Source organism: Anolis carolinensis, chromosome 3, assembly GCF_035594765.1.
Source record: "Anolis carolinensis isolate JA03-04 chromosome 3, rAnoCar3.1.pri, whole genome shotgun sequence".
In the NCBI taxonomy this organism is placed as follows: domain Eukaryota; kingdom Metazoa; phylum Chordata; class Lepidosauria; order Squamata; family Dactyloidae; genus Anolis; species Anolis carolinensis.
The window spans coordinates 78,812,945-78,833,495 of NC_085843.1; the positions used below are offsets into that span (position 1 = coordinate 78,812,945).

The following is a 20,551-nucleotide window of genomic DNA, read 5'->3' on the forward strand; positions in this document are numbered from 1 at the left end:
ACACATCAAAGAAAAGGGGGAAATCTGCTGTTTTGAATTTTTCATTTAAATTCTTCCTTAGTGGTTTCAAATAATGCATTAACATTTGTTAAAGCGAAAATAATTAATGCTGGGCATGTTCTTGTTTTCAGTCTGCCACAGTTCCTTGCTGAAATAGCTAACCCTGATTTTCCTGTATCTTACCACCAGAAACTCTTCTGAGTTCTGAAAGCATTTTTTTTCAGTCTGGAGAAAATCTTCTACAACTAGTAACATTTCCAGGTCTCAGTTTTACAGTACCAGCAGAATGGGCATACCAATATTATACTCTTTTATAGCTCTTGTCAATCCAGTTTGTGGGCTGGCATTTACTCCCACCTGGTCTGTTGAATTGCATTGATGACTAACATTGAACTGTGTGGAAAATGAATCAACAATTGATGTGTCATTTTTGCTTTAATCTCCAGTATGTGCCAGATGTTCAGCTTTTGTAAAACTATCCATGTTTATAAATGGACAAAACCTTTTGAAGTCAATACAGAAAGAAATTACACATCTGGAACAAAACACAGTTAGCATCAAAGTCACAAGATGAAAATGCAGACTACAGTGTCAATTGGAATTGCCGTGCTAGGCCAAGCTTATTTTATTACATACATTCTGCTTTCTAAGTACTAGTTAAGTTCATAATGTAAACATGAAGCATACAGAGTTAAAATTCAAGGCCACAATATTTCTGATTGTCCCTTTCTGTATCTTTGGTTGGCCGAGATCAACTCGTAGTGTATAAATGCATAAGTTATATAATTATTATATAAAAAGGAAAAAAATAAGGCTGACTTGTATATTTCATTCTGACAAACGCACAGCGTTCGCGACTCAGGAAAGAAAAACTGGCGCTGCCTACCAAAAATATCTATATGTTTTCAGACTTTGGCAATAGGGGATTGTCTCTTACTTTCAAGCAGTAGAAAACAAGTTCCCTTAAAAGAATGAGGTCCTAAGTGTTACTTTTAAATATTAGACAATTCCAGTTTTACATTTTTATAAAGAGATGCATACTCTGATATGACTACTTTCCCCATTTTGGCCTTTAAAAAGTCAAGTCTTTTCTTTGATAATACTGGAAATGGCATAATACTCAACACAATATTTCTCAAGTCCAAACAAGTAATTCTTCAAGGTTCAAACACTGTCCAGTTTCAGTTTCCCACTTCATTACAGGAAATGTCTTCTCCTTCATTCATGATTGTCCTTCTCGTCCTCTGACCTCTTTCCACCTCATGTATCAGACACAGGGTTACATTAGTGCTCTTGTGCAGTTCCCATTCATTTCAACAGGGCTTGCACAGGGAACCTCCTGATGTATGGGGCCCTTAGTCTACAATCATACACTTGCCTTTTAGCACATTCTCAGTCCCAATATTTGGCTCAGAGCTCTTTAACACTGTCAAGAAATCTTAGCTTGCATTGTCTTCACAGTTTGAAATAGATGATCCCTCTTAATAAAGGAATGCACTGAAGCTCATCCCAACTAAGACCATTATACTCAAAATCAGCTCTTGCTCTAGACAAATATTTATGATGCTGTTCTCTATGTTTGTTTAAAACTGCAGGTAGTATTTTTATGCATCCATGTACTGTATCCTAGTTCAAAATAGAATTATCCTTATATCGCTGTTGTATAGTCTCAATTTTCACTTAGCATACCAACATGACTTAAAAGCTTATAACCCCTTACTGACCCTTTTTACAAAATCATTACCTTTTTTAAAACTCAGAAAGAGTATTTCATTGTTTGGTCTGTAGATTTGAAGTCAACATGGTTTACATAGTAGCATTGTTAAACCTCTTTAACATTCTGCTCTCATCCTTTTTTTATATAAAAAAACAACAACATTGTATCTTTTGGTCCTGGTCAGCTTTGGCATGTCTTTTAGGCACTTTTGCAAGTTTTTCAAATAAAATGTCATTATAATTCATTGTGTTCTATGAAGCAAGTCCTTTAAAAATAATCTTGTTTTAGTAGTAAGTGCCAAGGTGAGAAGGCATATGGGTGGTGGGAAGTCTAGTGTTAGGGTAGATACTTCCAGTTGGTGAATTCCAGTATGGAGTGGGTCCAGCAAAAAAGTTGGAGGAAGTGACTGGCAAAGCAGGTGCATGGGGAGTCACAAAGTTCATTTTCTGAGGGTGTGTATGGTAGGAACTCATGTAGGGCAGGTCTGATGGATATTTGTACATGGATGATTCTGGAGGATGTGGTTGGAGGGCTTGAGCAATTCCATGGAAGTCAAACTTGTAGGCATAACGCTTACCATGGACTTTAGTCATTATATTTTTGTCATAGTAGTAACGGAGAGCACGGCTGAGTTTGTCATAGTTCATGTTGGGTTTACTCTTCCTTTCTCCCCAGCGCCGGGCTACTTCATCAGGGTCAGTCATCTTGAACTCCCCATTGGTGCCCTCCCAGGTGATACAATTGGAATTGGTGCTATCTGACAGGAGTTCCAACAAGAACTGCCATAGCTGTATCTGCCCACTCCCTGCAGAACAACAACAAAACAGCATGGAAATAATAGTAAGTAGAAACATTTAGACATTCATTTTCAATATAATTCTGTTAGGAAATATTTGAGGGACTGTTTTTCTTGGCAAGTTACAGCCTGAGGGACACACAACCTCCATGGATCCCCTTCTCTGCCCCTGTATTTTCCTCACTTCTGCCAACTGAAGATATTCTGAATATAAACTTTTTTTGAGTCAAATATCTGACAGTAACATTTGGTAGCTAATTGGTAGAATTCGGTCAGTTTCATGACAGATATATCCAATGCAATTTTGGAATCTTGATCTCACAATATTATTTTGGAATTATACATGTCTGTACACCAGACCTAAACTATGTATATAAAGCCTGGAAAATGTATATCACCCATTCTCAATATTTAGAGTCAAGTAATGAAAAAGTCACTTTTTGCCTGATTGTCTGATGTTTGAGAATAACTTTTAAAAAGTATTTTCTTCCAGTGAAACATTAAAGAATTGTTTCTGAATTTATACTTCCTGATAATGTATTACTGTTAATTCAATAAGTCTATATGAATATAGATGTGCAACAAGAGAACAATAGCAGCTGACCTAACAGGTGTCCAAAGAAAATATTCCCGGTTATTACATTCAGAATTCAAGAAAGAGAGGAATACAGCATTACAAGAAAGCTCTCATGAAGCACGAAAAAACATTTTAGCTTGCTTTAAGAATTCCTAACTTTATTGATAACATAGTGGCTGAGAGACTGACCTATAACTTCAGAATATATAGTCTTGTTTATACAAGACTTGGAAAAATGTCTGCATAGCTCAATGGGACATATACCTTGACAAGAATTCTAAGCAAGAACATTTTAGGACTTCAATCTTTTCAGCTATAATCCTACCTACTTTTACAAGAAATAAATCCTACTAAGCCTTATAGGGCTTGCTTCTGAAAAGATACATGCAGGATTGTACTGTTAGTTTTAAGTAAACAAGCTAACTAGTATAGGTTTATGGAACCATAATCTCAACATGACAGCATTTGCTTTTCTCAAGCAGCAGCTATCAAACCCTGTGGTTACTCATTTGGCTTCTACAAGTTTTTTAAAAATCTAGTCTGCCACCTAAAATTATGCCCAGACATCTGTTCCATAAAGGAGCCTGGTGCTTCTCACAGGATTAGAACTGAATTTTATATTTTTAAAAAACGGAGAAGAACACTTTTGTGCCTTTCTTCCTCCTAACACAGCTAGAGATTATGCTGTGAACTCTAACATTATTGGGCCACTTGATAGGACCTTTGTCAATTGTCTGTAGACCTTCTTCATCTTGTCCTATCCTATATAGACTGTTAAAAATGCAACAGTGCTTAATGACTTAAAGATGTATTAGAGCAGCAGCAATAGCCTTAAATAGTCTTCAGGATTCAGAGTCTCCTCCCCTTATTCAATAATCCCAACCTATCTGAGGGCGCTTCCAGACATGCATTTATCCTGGGAATATTCACCTTTAAAAAACACGAATGTTCCCAGGTGCTTATCCACACACACACCAGAAAGCCTTCACTTTCTGGAGAGGGTGTCCAGATGTTCTCCTGGAACTTTCCAGGAGAACACCTGGACACTGTAACACCCTCTCCAAAAGCCCCCAAACCCCTTTAAAAGGTAAAATAACTTACCGGGCCTCCATTAGAGTGGTCCTGCAGCTCTCCTGGCATGTGGGAATGATGCGCCAGGAGAGCGGGGGGAGGGGGAGCGATTTCCCTCCCCCCCCCCACTCTCATGGTGCATCATTCCTACATGCCAGGAGAGCTGCAGGGCCACTGTAATGGAGGCCCGGTAAGTTATTTTGCTTTTTATAGGGGCTTGGGGGGCTTTTGGGGAGGGAGTCGTTGTCCTCACGGTTTTCTGGGCGAATTTAGCTCGGAAAATTGTAGAACTGCTGTCCAGACAGCGAAATAGTGGGTTTATCCTGCGCCTTCTAAGAAAAAAAAATCATTATCAAATTAATTTGCCACACACCAGGGTTTTCCTGGTTTGTGGCGAATTAATTTGTGTTTTTCACAGATGTCATCTAGACAGCCCCCTTTTGTTGCAGAAAATCCCACATTAAAGGGGCTGTCTGGATTCTTAAGGAACTTTCAAGTTTTTCTCTGCTCACACTCTTATTCCCATACTTCAGCTAAAAATATTAGCATAGTCCATTGGGTTATCTTATAATTTTTAGAAAGTTCTTACAATAAATCCTTAACTTGTTTCTTTAGCCACTGGTGTCTTTATTCCTTGATCTGTAATGCTGGCTACAGCAAACGCATACTCTTTATCACAAACAGCATGACTTAAATAATTACTTCCCTAATCCTTCCCATGATCATATTTCAAAACATCTTGATTAAAATGGACATATCTTGTCCATACTTGTTAAATTCAACTCCGTATCCTTCTGATCAGCACAGCTGTCTCTGCTCTTAATAGAATACAAGAACATCAACTTCACTATAATTTTAAGCTGGCAGTATATATTCATTTTGTAGATAAAAATCCTAGGGAGTATTATTTCTTAATACCTGGATTAGCAAGACGGCTGCTGGTAGGGCCCAGAATTTGGTAGGGATCTAGATAAGGAAAGAAAGAACACATAAATCATTATTAATGACACTAATGTTTTTAATCAGATATCATCAGAGATGAGCTTTAGCATGGTATACATTTGTAGTAATACGTCACTTTAGACAGAAGTGCATAAAACACAATATCATTGATTAAATGATAGTTATACTGCAGTGTTGATGTTCAGCTATGCTGGTTAGCTGAAGACAGAATTTACACTAAATTTCTGGTGACAGTGCAAGTCTAGATTATTGGAGCATATTGAATTTTTGATGATGCAGTAGTGTAACCTTATCTCATTATTGCACCAATTATAATATAACATGAAAGCCTGGGGTGATGAGAGAAATAGGCAAAGTTGGGGTATGATGGAGAACATATACTGAAAGTATCAGTTTGAGTCAGATTGTTTATTCATTGAAGACTACATCTTATATCCAGCACAGGCTTAAGTTAAAATTTTGTAACAAAAAGCACTCCCTTTAACCAAGAGTTAAATAACCTCATCACACGGGTAAATTTACCTGTCATAGAGCACTTTTACCACAGTTCAGGGATGGAGCCTGCCTGGATCCCATCAAACGAAGCACATCTACTTCCGGTGATGCTCAATCCCTGAACTGTGGTGAAAGCATCGTAAGAGGGAGCAACGAGAACATGGGAGAGTTCCCATGTTCTCGTTGCCTACAATAGGACAAGCATGGAGGGAAGTCAGACAGTGACACCTTCCCACATGTGATGGGGAAGGTGTTGCTGTGGGTGATGCAGGGTAACGGATTCTCCTGCTGCCTGTTGGATTTGCCACAATACCTGGGGAATCCCACCGCTGTTACCTGCTTTGGGCGACTGAATGTGATGCGGTCCTTATACAACCGATCTTCTGCATTTGCAGGTTTAACTTTTGCAGATTGGATTGTCTATACATTAGATATAGGCCCTTGTCAATGAATAACTGCTCAAATCTGCCTAGTCACCAGACCTGTAAGTGATTTCTACTAGTGTTCACATAAAAAAATCACGGAATCTCAGGGCTTCAAGGCATCACAACCCCTTGCTATGTAAGAATACACAACTGAAAGATACTCATCCAGCCTCTGTTTAAAGATCTCCAAAGATGGAGACTTCACCACCCTAACTGCATGAACTACAGACTTACCTAACTGAGGATGTTGGTCTTCTGTTTTGGGCACTGTTGAAGAGGATGCTTGAGCAGCTAAAAAAGAAACATGCACTTATGTTTTCATTTTGAAATAATCTACTATGGCTATTAAAATCACAAAATGCTTAATTTGATTGTATTTCATTATGTCGGACTTTGTAGTAGTGACAAGTATTAATAATTTCCTAGTATTGATAAGTATTGATACATTGCTTCAAGAAGAGCAAGTATGTAATTATTGATCACAGTCACATAGTACACTATGGACTTCATTGGAAAGGAAGCTGGGGACGTCTAACCTTCCTTGTCTTTTTTGGTAAATAAAATTCACAACATCTTGTAGAATAAATATAGGAAATTAAAGACAGTTAAAAACCATAAAGAACACTTCCCAGCCCCCAAAAATCATAGAGCTAAGAGATTGGCTTGAGGTATTTCAAAAGTTACCAACCAATTTCTATCAAATGTATGGAAGTAGAGAAATGTCTTAACCTTACACTAAAAATATGATAAGCCTGGGGCAGGTAGGTCTCCTTAAGGGCAGTATTTCTTAGACACTGGTGGGAAGGCATAAATGAAAAGCCTCATATCACTTTCTAAACCTGTGTTGGAGGAGATTCAAAATAACCAATATGCATCTGATTAGGTCAATCTCACAAGGACACGTGAGCTAGGAACTAAAAGGGTCTTAAATGAGTTGTTTTGAGTCTAAAATTTAGTTTACAGAGCTGAATTCTGTAAATTAAATTTTACATACTTCATACTATTTTCAGTGTGTTTCACTCTTGGGTCAGAAAACAACAAGAACAACAATCCTACCTGTACCTTTTGACTGGGGAGCTTGGTGACTGTGGCTTGTCCAGGCTGATCTCCTGGCTGGTTCATAAGGAATATCTGTGTTGGAAATAAATAATCTCAAATAGCTACAGCCAAAAGGAGGAAAAACAAGTAAATCTGAAATCTCTTCACACAGTATGGTTTCTGAAGGGAATAGCGCTCAAGATTGTAAACCTCCATCATATTTGATAGCTGAATTCCATCAAATCTAATTTCTAATTTCGGCAACAGTCCACCCCACTACCATTATATATAAACAATCACCTCCTGTAGTTATAATCATTCTTGTGTAACTTCTATTCTCTGTCTGCTTAACTTCTTCTTATCTTCATTCTTAAAATGTTAAGAGATTATTCAGGTGCATGCATATCTCGCTCATACCGTTTCCCCGAAAATAAGACATCCCCGGAAAATAAGGCCTAGTAGAGGTTTTGCTGAATTGCTAAATATAAGACCTCCCCCAAAAGTAAGACCTAGCAAAGTTTTTGTTTGGAAGCATGCCTGCCAAACAGAACACCAGAGCATGCGGGATTGGTAAATGTATATATCATAGAGTCTTGTATATGGAAATAATGGTAATAAGAAGAAATTCTTGATAGGATTCACAGTTTGGTCATGCTGGTTTGTGATGACAACTACTGTACAGTATATAATGTTCATTTTTTGTTCAACAATAAATGTGAATTCTTCCTCATGGAAAAATAAGACATCCCCTGAAAATAAGACCTAGCGCATCTTTGGGAGCAAAAATTAATATAAGACACTGTCTTATTTTCGGGGAAACACGGTAGTTGTGAATGGAAATATGGAATTGCCAGGGATGGACAAAGATTTTTCATGCACAACCCTCCATTTCTACTTTAAAAGAATGCTATTTATTGCTCTAAAAGTGGTTTTCTGATTTTCAAAGTCAGCAGGCTCATACCATTTTGTTCTAACATCTAAGAGAAGGATATAAAGTTTAGAAACCTGGATTGCAGCACTTTAAAAAATCCGAACATGCGCCCTGCATACCTGGCCTGGTAGTAATTCTTTGTGTTGCTTCAGGATATACTGAAGTATTTGGGAAAATAAAAGCTGCGCCTCCTGAAGACAAGAAGACGACAAAAGAAATAAGGATAATTTTGGAATGAAGCTTATGAACCAAGTATATGGATTTTGGATAATTACAGAGCACCAGATGTGCACAAGAAACTATTTCCATTCCAGGACAGTACACTGGTAGAAAACCAAGTGAGTCAGAACATAAATCCCTGCATTTTTCCAACTGGAAGAAGCTGTACTAACATGTGAACATATTATTCCATATTTTCTTTGCTTTATCTTTGTGAAGGTAACTTTCTAAAAGGGGTCTGCCAGGCATATCTTATATCAATTACTTGAACCACTGTGTAGAGATCTGGTTGCGGCTATGATTCACCATGAGCTGGACTGAGAAACATTCTAGTACCCAGAGATAAGAATAACCATTCTGCTTTTTACATACTGTTATTTCTGGTCACCATAAGTCATTAAAACCCTCAGGCATGATAATGTGAATGAAATAACCCGCACTTTTATTTCATCAGATTGAAGATATTATTTTCAAATATTGTTGTTAGTTTCTGATGCACAACTTTAAAAAGAGCTTTATTTTGATTTTCTTGCCTATAAGCCAAATTTGAACTCCCGAGAGCCAATAAGATGTCTTTTTGTCTTGCTTTGCATATATGTGTACTTGTGACATTATCTGAGGAGTTGTTGTGTACTTAATCAGTTCATGGTCTCACGAACTGGGCAGGATAATCTTTAGTGAAAGTTTAATTAGAACTAACTCAAAATCCCAAACTGACTAGATATCCATGTAGCTATATGCACAGATGTCTGTTTCCTTTTTTTTTTCCTTTTTGCTAGATATCCATGTAGGACTGGACAAGAGGAGGAAATTGGAAAAACTTCTGTTTCTTCCCTCTGCCTTCAAGGGCTTATAAAGAGAAGGATGTGTGTATCCTCAGAGCTAAGATATAGGGAGGTAATTCTTCATTACACAACAACTTTGTGATTCCAGCCATGAAAGCCTTCGACAACACTCATTACTTTTGTTTTTGAAGGAAACAACAATAATTTTAGCATTTTTCTTCCCACTGTAAGAAGTGTCAAAGACTGCAGTTTTGTAAAGACTAGGTTTTTGCACGGATTCAGTTTGGTTAGTTCCCTTCAGCCAATCCAGCTTGTTCGGCTGGCCATAACGGTAAGGGCTTAGCCTCCATGTTTTTTCCACATGGCTGCTGGGCATTGATTTTTCTCTTTTATTCAGGAGCATGTGGCATGCGCTTTTTTAACCCCGTTCCTCAAACCCAGGCTCCCTTGAAAGGAAGAAATAAAAGGAGCCCAGGAAAGATGCCTCCTTAACCATGTTCCTTAAACTCAGACTCTTTTGAAAGGAAGAAAGGAAAGGATGCTTCCTTAAACCCAATCCTCAAGCCCCTGTCTCCCTTTAAAGTAAGAAAGGAAAGGGTCCCAGGAAAGATGCCTCCTTAACCATGTTCCTTAAACTCAGACTCTTTTGAAAGGAAGAAAGGAGAGGGTCTCAGGAAGGATGCTTCCTTAAACCCATTCCTCAAGCCCCTGGCTCCCTTGAAAGGAAGAAAGGAAAGGGTCCCAGGAACAGAAAGGGGAGCCTGGAAAGTTCCCAATTGCCACCATTGGGCCAGATCTTTCCAGATATTTCGGCTACTTAGCCAAAAACAGATTTTTCCATTAGCTGATTTTCAGAAGGCTCCTGAAAATGAATCTGGGTATCCAAATGAAATTTGGATACCAGAAATGGAGTGCCTCCAGCCAAACTGCACAAGCCTAGTCAAGACTATTTTTAGTTTTTAAAAATAATTTTCTGAATATTTAAAAATATTCTTTCAATCTCTTGAAAATTGCAAATTTCTTTGCATGCATCTTGCTGAGGGGACTATATAAATTTTCCATCTCTGCAGAGAAGATGGGCTGAGGATAAGGAGGTGAAAAACTCTCAGGGCCCTTCTACACTGCCATATAAAATCCACATTATCTGCTTTGAATGGAATTATCTGGTAGTGAACTATGATCCAGTTCAAAGCAGATAATGTGGATCATCTGATTTGACAATCTGGATTATATGGCAGTGTAGAAGAGGCCTCAGTCATGATATCCATGCATTTTCTGTAACTTCACCTGCATTCTCATGTTACCCTTTATTTGCACTATATGTTGTGAGACTTTTTTTCTTCCTGCATGGCAACCCTTATTAATTTTCCACATGCTTTCCATATTCTTATGATATTTCTAATTTCTCATTTTATACACATTTCCCCAGTTAAATAAAGTATGTTTATGCATATATATATTTTTCAAATGGAAGTATGCTTAGGGGCTCTCAAGATTAAAACAGATACATGATTTCAAGCACATGAAATATACATCTTTCACAATAAATATGCACATTTCAGAAGAAAAATGGTCTTTGAGTAATTTTGGTAAGAATCTCAGAATTACTGAACTTCTTTTTCAGCTGAAAATGCCATTTTCTCTCTCTATATATATATATTAATTGCTCAAATGAATGTACGCAAAGAAAGCGATTCACTGGGGTTGCTTTTGTGAGTCTTGTTCCCTGTTCCTACTGCACTATATTAACATTTTTGCAATGGTATAAACATGATACTAGAAAAGGGATGGAAGTTGAATAGTAAGACATCCCCCCCAAAAAATCTCCATCTATAGTATCCTCTAAAATATATGGAAGTTTGTTGAACTCTGAGATCAAGTCTAGTACTTTCACATGACTTGATAAATATTTTTATTTTATTTTATTGTATTATTACAGGATGATGCTGTTGGGGTGGCTAACAGTAACTAACACTCAAATAATTAATACATAAAATCAATTAAAATAGTGAGAATGCAATCTTAATTCATAAATATGAAGACAGAGAGTGGGAGAAATAAAAAGATTAAAATACCATAAAATATCTCAAAGTAATAGGTTTAATAGGTTTAACAGAACATATAGAAAACCAGAATATCAAAGGTAAGGTTAGACTAGAACCCACTTCTTTGACTTACTAGTTTGATATGGGTCAAGATTTTTTAAAAAATTTTCAATTATGGGATACTATGCTAATATAAAATTTTCTACTGTAATGGCTAGAGCTCAGAAAAAGTTGAATGCTTCTGGTTTTCTCTTTTATTTTGATTCACTTGCAGGATGGCAGGAAACGTGCTAAGCAGTGGTTGGTATAGGCTCTCTGTGTTTGTGTTCATGCTAGACCTGGAAAAAGTTAATTTTTGGACTACAGTTCTCACAATCCCTTAGCCAGAATTTCCAGTAGCCATGCTGGTAGGAGGATTCTGGGGGTTGTAGTTCAAAAGGTCACTTTTTAAAGCTGGGATTCATGCACATGCAGAAAACATGAACACTGAATATTCTCTCTCCAAGGGGCCAATATTCTTGTTGAAGGACTTTGGCATGGACTTAATTGCACATTTGTAGCATCTGTGAGAGAAATTCACATCAACTCTAGAAACCATATTACACCCTTAAGCCTTGCCTTCCTTCTTAATTTACAGTTAGCATGCATCGGTTTAATAGAAACCCTGAACTTTAAAAATATGGCCTATAGGAAGGGGGAGCAGTGGCAGCATTACCTGTATTTCTAGCATGCATTAACCGTGGAGAGTTTTGTAAGGCCTTATCAACATCATCTGAAGTCAAATGTGGAAGAGGAGCTACAAAACAAAAAGCAACACCAAATTTTTAAAAAATGATATTCAGAAGTATCTTAATAACCACTTTCTTTTATTCTAATAGAATTGGATTTGGTGAGTCTAGCATCCTATCATTCTTCTCTTTGAGGATTTGAGTTTATGATACTCCTGAAAGCAGGGAATTCAATATACCGACATAGCCTGGTGACTAGTAAGCCTGCAAGAATGGCAATGTCATGTTGGTGTTGCACTGCATGCTTTTTTAAAAAACAGGTTTTGTTCATTCATTTTGTTTATTATGATGACCTCTATTATGTTTCTCTATGCTTCAATTAACCAATTTACCACTTCCTCTCTTACCTGTGGATATGACTTAAGATATTTGTTTTATTTCCATTGTGTGTGGGGGGTCTCTTTTTAATTTACCCATAACCATGTAACTTCCATTTTAATGGGAGTCTGAAAAAGTGCTCTTTTGTGCAGTGCAGAACACATATATTTAATCATGCCTGGAATTCCTTTACAAATAAATATGTCAATGTTATCGTTTAAAAGTAGCATGTCAATCATGGAAAGTAGAAAAAGTATGTGACCAGAAAAAACATTACTACTAAACATTATGTAGATGATGTTTACACTAACGTTGATTTTAGTAATCTCTAAAATTTTCTTAATTTGAAATCTAGATACAGTACATGCAAACATATTACTTAAAGTTGAAAACTGTAATAAGTATTACTGTAGAAAATACAGTGGACATTCATTTAAATATTTATAAATATATGAAAAGTACTTACTCTCTCTGAGGTAGTGTAGGTGTGAGAGGAGAATGTCGGCGTTATAGCTTGGTGTAAGCCTTTGGAAGTCATCTTTGGTCATCTTACACAACTCTTTCCCATCAATGTTCTGAAACAACAAGATATCCACATCTGGGAGACCATATTCCTTGACAGCCCACTCTAACCACTGGCGGACATGGTCGGTGCTCCATAGTGTGGGATCTGTTTTGAAAGAGAGTAAGTTTAATTGTGTTATGTTATAGATTATTAGCATTACTACAAAACCTATTGGCTGGGTTTGCTCCCAATGCAAACAAGCTACTGTGATATTGAATAATTTAATTATCCTGTTTCAGTGAATTTATTTCAAAAGTACTATCTATTTTATTAAAAGGAAACAACCAAATAGCAACTCAAAAGGCACTCAGTTCAACTGGAAGTGAATTGTACCTGCTGCCTAAAACAGAGTAGTAAATTCAATCTAGGATTAATAGTTAGAAAGGATCTTCAAAACTATTGTTATGTACTTTGAATAATACTTATGAGAAGACAACTGTGTTGAATGTATAGACAACTTTCCTGTGTCCTGTCTTCAGTGGTTTAGTCAGGGCATACTTAGATAGTAAATCCACTAATTTATTTATTTATTTACAGCATTTATATTCCGCCCTTCTCACCCCGAAGGGGACTCAGGGCAGATCACATTACACATATAGGCAAACATTCAATGCCTTTTAACATACCCTGTTTCCCCTAAAATAAGTCATCCCCAGAAAATAAGACCTAGTAGAGGTTTTGCTGAATTGCTAAATATAAGGCCTCCCCTGAAAGACCTAGCAAAGGTTTTGTTTGGAAGCATGCCTGCCCAACAGAACACCAGAGCATGCAGGATCGGTAAATGTACATACCATAGAGTGTTGTACATGGAAATAATGGTAGTAACAAGAAATTCTTGATAGGATTTCACAGTTTGTCTGGTTATGTTGGTTTGTAATGACAACTATTGTACAGTATATAATAAATGATCATTTTTTTGTTCAACAATACGTGTGAATTCTTCTTCATGGAAAAATAAGACATCCCCTGAAAATAAGACCTAGAGCATCTTTGGGAGCAAAAATTAATATAAGGCACTGACTTATTTTCGGGGAAACACGGTAGAACAAAGACAAACAAACATAGGCTCCGAGTGGGGCTCGAACTCATGACCTCCTGGTCAGAGTGATTCATTGCAGTTAATTGCACTGGCTTGCTCTCCTGCCTACGCCACAGTATGTAATATATACTGGAGTTTGCATCTAAGGTGCTATGCTTATCATACTTGATCATTAATCTAGCTATTTTTTTTAGAATTGTACTAAGAGAAACCTTTTGGGCATCTATACTTTAGGCTTTTGAAGGCTGCAGTTTCGAAGGCTGCAGTTATCCATGTGAAGCACCCATGGTTCGTAGTCCAGCCAGATAGTAGTGTGCCTCATCCTGCCATTTTAGGGATAAACACCTTGAGGATAAGCACCTTCCCTGTCCATACCATTGTCACACCATGGTCTGCTTTGATGTATAGCAATGTGGCAATAATTTTGAAATAGTACACTGCTTTATTTCTTTATGACGCACACCAGGCTAGCATTTAGGCTGACAAGGCATTTGAATAAATATTTCCTCTCTTCCACAGAACTAGTTTTCAATAATAACATATGAAGATGAACTCCATTCTGTCTGTGCTCAGTTGTTTTCTAACCATATGATTCTGTGCATGTGTATTCCTAAATAAGCCTCACAACATCCAACTGATTTATTCCCTACTAAATCTGTTTATGATTAGAACCTAAGCGTCAAACTAGACAGTATGCTTCACACATTTTTACAAGAGCGCTCTCTCAAGTTGTGAAAAACATCTATTTGTCATAGTACATGATATTTCTCACCTACATATCTTGTATTTAATGTGTTTTTGGCAGGTGTTTCTAAATAAGTTACACTGCAGGAGGGAAAACAAGTTAATCATAGTGAATATGTCTACTGTCTAGTTTGCCTCTCTAGTGTTGAATTTACACCTACAAGTAATACAATGGAGCATCTGAGGATCTGATGTTCATATTCTCTCTGTATGTGTATGGGACACAGAGATGGTATACACATGGAATATAACTGGAGTGAGAAAATTTTAGTACAACAAAGTAATTTCTAGTGAGTTAGCAAGGCTAATGCTTCACAGATAACTCGTAAATTATGTGTAGGAGAGAGGGAGTGTGTGTATATGCACATGTGTTTGCTTTTGTTTTGCCACATCATCTCGCAAACTGAAATGGCTGCCTATAAATGAAAACATCTGGCAGCCAGACAGTAGAGCATTACCCAAATATTTATTGTGCCGCTCCGAAAACAGCTGCGTATGCCTACAGCCCTCTTGCTCCTTGAAGTACATTTGCATTCCTTTCCAAATATATTTCTTAAGATGGATGTGGAGGGGAGGAAACCATTTGTGATCACTTGCAGTTCAAAGACTGGGATATGTATCAATGTCCAGGGTTTTGTTTTGCTTTTTAAAACACCAAAACCAAAAAAACCAAAATTGTTTTAGAAGCTGATGGCATGATATTATGGGCTGCTTCTGAATATTTTACCATTAACTGAATCAATCTGTGGTAGCTACAGAAAGCAAAATGCTATGTGAATGTGTGGAAGGTTATGCAAGAAGTGCATAGTATGACAAATAACTGACAGAAATACAGCTTGCAGTTTTAGCCGCAGCTAATGTTCTTGCAGTTTCTTGCTACTGTATAACTGTAAGAATATTAAGCAACATAGCAGAAGAAGAAATGTTTTAATTTAATTCATTCTTACTGTATTGTGAGTAAAGGTAGACTCTTATTTTCTATTAAAACTTAAGACCATACAAGTGGCTACCAGTGTACCCACTCCCAAAGTATAATTCCATTTAATACACAATAGCAAGGCAGATCAACAAGGTACAGTAAGTAAGAAAGCCATTTTTTGTGCAAGAAAGGTTGGCAGATCACTACCGTCTTCCTTATTCAACACATTAGCCACTATGTATCCTGGATTATCATGTACCTTTTCATGATTATCTCTTTCCAGACAAATATGTGGGTCTCTTAAATATAGTTTAGGATCCAGTGGCATTCATCTGTTGGATTCTGATGCGCCTCCCTCTCTTTTGCATCCCTTTGTCATGACAAAAACATATTGGGAGGATTCAAAGCAGGTTTCTAGGACACATAGGTGTTGCAAGAGAGGGTCGATCCCTTTCCACTTCTTCTGATGGAAGCAGGCATACTCTGTTAGGCCCTTGACATCTTTTATACAAATATGCAGAGAAATGTGTATGTGAAACACTGTGATTATGGGTACTTTCTTGACCAAATAGAAATCCCCTCAACTTTAAACTGCACACTTATTCTAACTAATTTCAAGCTCCTCAGAGATGTTAATGAACCAAGACTGAAGCTAACCAGGTACTGAAATGTTCAACAGCACTGCATACAAAGCATTTTGACAAGCATTTTGAACTAATTTATTTTGGAAATAAGTAACTAGTTTCTGCTGCTTCCATCAAAAGAATATCTAGAAGAAACCCAAATGATTTCTTTTAAAGCAGGCATAAATGCTTAAAAACCACCCCATTACATTTTTGATGTTTGAAGGAGGATGGGAAGGTCACAATAAGAGATAACTGTGAAATTCAGTGGAGGTCTAAGCAGCAGTAAGTCCAATAGAATTCAATGGGAATTATTCCCAAATAAAAGCATTGAAGAAATAGCAAAATAAATTAACAACAAGAGTTGGGGGGAGGGACTAACTTTTCTTTTTTTAAAAAAGAAAAAAAAGAAAAAGATCTAATTGCTATATTAGTTCCACAATTTGTGAATTGCATCATTGTTGTTTACTATGTCCTAAAAGTTCCAATCCACATTTAGCCACATGATTCACACACACACACACACACACACACACACACACACACAGACCTTATTTATTGGGTTAAATTTTTCTTTCTGACCTGAGGTGAATAGCTATAGTGGGTACAGTGGGAAAACCTCACATTCATTCCCCAAAACACTTTGAACTGGAAGTCCATTTCGTGTGTGTGTGTGTGTGTGTGTGTGTGTGTGTGTGTGTGGGCGGGTGGGGGCTCATATGGCTGAAAGACTGCATTATGTCATGTAGCTATATCTTTAATGGCACTTTCCAAAAACTAAATGCTAAAACATTAGTCCTGATACCAGATTAATTTCTGAGGTGCCGGAAAGCAGGACAGTGAGAAAGAATGCACCCAGCCTTCTTCCGGTAACAGAGTATGATGTCACAAGCAATGTCAGAGACACTTGCGCCCCAGAAATTCTTCTGTTGGGGGATTCATAGCTCAAAAGTAGGTTTTGCATGCAAAAAGTAGGTTATTCCTTGAAATAACCATAAAGGGAATTCACAGAATTCAGGTTTACAACATCATAACTACTGAACAGAATGCCTGTCATGTATTTTGATTCTGAACAGTACAAGAGGCCCTGGCAATTTATGTATTTTAAAGGTGAAATGTGTCCCACAGAACCTTCCAGGAGAGTCAATCTCTCCTTTTCTTGGCCAGAGAAAGAGCAATCTGCGGGAGCCAGAAGAAACCAAGAGCCCAAAATTCAGCTATCCAACTAACCACCCTTAAGCACTGAATGAGACTTTGGGGGTATGCTTTGCCCACTCCTCTTCTAAACTGTCACCTTCCTGTATTTATTGTTATATGTGAGAGACCACTTGAATGACTTGTGAATCAAGCCACTGCTAGTTGAGATATTGACCTTAAACATGTGTATCGTGACTGTAAAAAGATGAGAGAACAGTATGTCTTCTGGCAAAAGACTTTATGTATTTCTTTAATTCAGGGGTGGGCAACTTGTTAACCTCCATATCTCAGTGGGTGCTAAAGTCCTCTCAGCCTGAGGATAATGATCAGGAATGATGTTAGCTGCAATTCAATCACATCTGGAAGACTAGACATTGACCTGACTTAAGGGCCACCTATAAATCCAAATATTGTATACAATAAGGTATCATTATACTTGATAATTGACAACAGAAAATATGGAGTCAATTAGTTTGAGTACCATGTTTTCATGGTGCAGCCAGAATTAATCAGTTTTGATTCTCTGATTTTAAAAGGGAAAGTTAACCATGTGCTCAAATTTCCTTCTGAAATAATTATGAGACTTACAATAAGTTAAATTGGATGGATTGTGGGCTGTCTGTTTATCAGGAGGCTATATCCTGTTCAAAGTGTTTATTTAAATACACATATTTTCTCACCTGCAGGAACAATAACTCTCCGTTCATTGGTGGTCATGTTTGGTGGTGGGATGTGCTTTTCTTCCATATAATTTCCATAATTCATTCCAACATTTTCTGTGCTGCTTGTCATCTTTCCTCCTTTTGCCACACTGCAGTTATCAGGGGAATTCCTATGGAAGCAATTGGAGGTGTCATGGACAACAAAAAGAAGCTATAGTGTGTTTTAGTAAAAAGGCATGCTGCAAGAAGATTTTTTGTATGATGCTTGCTTCAATAACTCTCAATATATTAGTATCTATTATATACAGGCCTGTTTCTGGAGGCTATATCTGGTGGCTGCAGAATCCACAAAACACTAATGTGTTAAAACATATAACTCCGGATATTGAAAAAAAGCATATCATGGAAAACAATGTTTGTTTATGGGAACTAAGACTAAATGTGAATGTTTAGCCTAATAAGTTAGACCTGACAAAATTATGTCAAATTTTTTTTAAAAAATGGTATATTGTCTTACTACATTGGTGCATAAATGTATAAGACACAAAATAAAAATATTACAATTCAGCATATAACATTAAAACAGTCCTAACTGCTAGTAGTAGATTAACAGAATGCTGAACAATCAGAAAACACACTGGTTAAAACATCCAACCAGAGTTAACTCACTCAGCTCACCCAAGACCTGCAGAGTATTTGTTACCTGAAAATTGTCATACTCTGGATGTACTTACACTGAATATTTCACAAGTACAGGATCCAAGGCAAACATCCCCCCAACCCAATAACATACAGGAGGTCCCCAAGTTATGAACAAAACAGGTTCTGTAGGTTTGCTCGTAAGATGAATTTGTATATAAGTCAGAACAGGTACTTTTTAAAGTGTAACTCCAGCCAAAAAATAGATAATTTACTTTTGGATAGCAAAGGAAAAGGTTAACACCCCCATGGTGTTTGTTTTGCTATCTGTGCCCCTGTTCAGAAGATTTCACCTCATTTTCTGTCCCTGTGATCACTGGATTTTGAAAAATTACTGTGGAAAAAATAAAGCTTCATGATAAAGCTTCAGTAGAGACACCTTTCTCCCATTATAACACTTTCAGGAGTGAATTTCCCTTCCAAGGGGTAGATTTCTCTCACTTCATGTTGTCTCAACTCCATTCTCAACTAGGGATGATTTGTAAGTCAGATGTTTGTAACTCTGGGACTGCCTGTATTGAGGTTGGAAAGATGGTATGGGAAAAGCAATTTCCAAAAGTCATGCTGGGTTCAGTTTCTTTTCTTTAGAGATTTGTAGATAACAATAAGCTTCTTGACTTGGGTTTTGAAAAAGATAAGCAAGTGCAGAAAGAACACACATCTGCCTTCATTTTATTTAACATTTTTAATATACATTTATATCCGGTTTTTCTTCCAAGGAGTTCAAAGTTAAGTTCACTGGTTTCTTCCTCCTAAGAGCCTTGTGAGGCAAGGTGAGGCTGGCACAGATTGCCTCTAAGTGAATGTTATTGCTCAGTAAGGGATGTACACCTGGATTCCCCAAATCCTAGTCCAACAGCCTAAGCACTACACCACACTAGTTGTATGGTATGATCTTTTATGTTAGTGTGGAGAGCTGTTCAGAATTCTGTTTAACATTCTGCGTAATCATTGATTTCCAAACTGTTTTCAAGGGATGTCCATTTGTCACAACTCCTTGTATTAAAGATGTCATAACTCCCACTGTGAAATAAAGAGATCAGACACAGAAAATGGGCCATTTCAAGTAAAGCAATTATTAGCCAGGAAAGAGAGAAATGCTTGTCTCCTTTCCAGTAACAAAATCTGAGGCAGCATCCAATGCTACTGCTTTCTCTCACATGACAAATAAGGGAGGACCATCAGAGGTGTGGATGGACTTTAAATAGCTTGCCGATCCACCCTTGACATGTGATAATGGACAGGTGAAGCCAGCCAGCCCCAACCAAGCCTTCAAGTGCCCACCCACACCTTAGGCTTCGCCAGCCAGCTGTGGGTGGGATTTACTGCAACCAATCTTAACCAAGATTAACAAGGCACAGATGGCTGTGGCTAGAAAGGAAATAGCTGTGGGAAAGCAAGCAAGACAGACAGGCGGATTCTAGATATAGTAGGGCAGAGTAGGAAAATGTAAAGGTTAGGGGAACAGTATTTTATTAGATAGGTACATTTAGAAATTCATGAGCTAGAAGACTGCTTAGATTAAATTACTAAAATCAGAACAGAAGTTGGTGTGTGTGTTTCATAAACTTGCGTATATTATGACAGTTGTGAAGCACACAATAATTATTTCTCTTCTGATTCTTCCTTTCAAATTTTCCATTACCACTTTGGAATTATTTATATGCAGAAAAAGAATTAGTTATTACAGTATGTTATTTTAAGTTCTCCAAAACACTGTATTTGCCACCTCTGTAGTCCCCATTCACTTCTTCAGTCCAAATAAGTCAGAGACTACATGATTGTGCTAGTAACCTTAGGGGGACCTAAATTAATAAGGTACTTTTTTTATAAATGAAATTCCTTCAGATTTACATTATTAATTTTCTTTGAAAGGACCTTGGAATGTACTATAAAATTCTTGCTGTAACAATGAAGTACATCATCAGATTTTAG

General features: G+C 37.3%; 1 protein-coding gene across 10 annotated transcripts in view; it reads right to left on the bottom strand.

Annotated features, from left to right (window-relative positions):
• Positions 1-416: 416 nt before the first annotated feature.
• Positions 417-20,551, bottom strand: part of erg (ETS transcription factor ERG) — a 149,251-nt gene continuing 129,116 nt past the window's right edge. For 3 of the 10 annotated variants that reach the window (XM_062975091.1, XM_008107522.3, XM_008107524.3), the window contains 8 exons: positions 17,936-18,087; positions 12,635-12,838; positions 11,778-11,858; positions 8,133-8,204; positions 7,101-7,175; positions 6,279-6,335; positions 5,080-5,127; positions 417-2,522 (listed from right to left, as the gene is read on the bottom strand). In XM_062975091.1, the coding sequence (XP_062831161.1) occupies positions 2,002-2,522; positions 5,080-5,127; positions 6,279-6,335; positions 7,101-7,175; positions 8,133-8,204; positions 11,778-11,858; positions 12,635-12,838; positions 17,936-18,087 (1,210 nt within the window). In that variant the 3' untranslated portion in view covers positions 417-2,001. The remainder of the gene's footprint in view (positions 2,523-5,079; positions 5,128-6,278; positions 6,336-7,100; positions 7,176-8,132; positions 8,205-11,777; positions 11,859-12,634; positions 12,839-17,935; positions 18,088-20,551) is intronic. The other 7 variants (XM_062975092.1, XM_062975093.1, XM_062975096.1 and 4 more) reach the window with 7 other exon arrangements.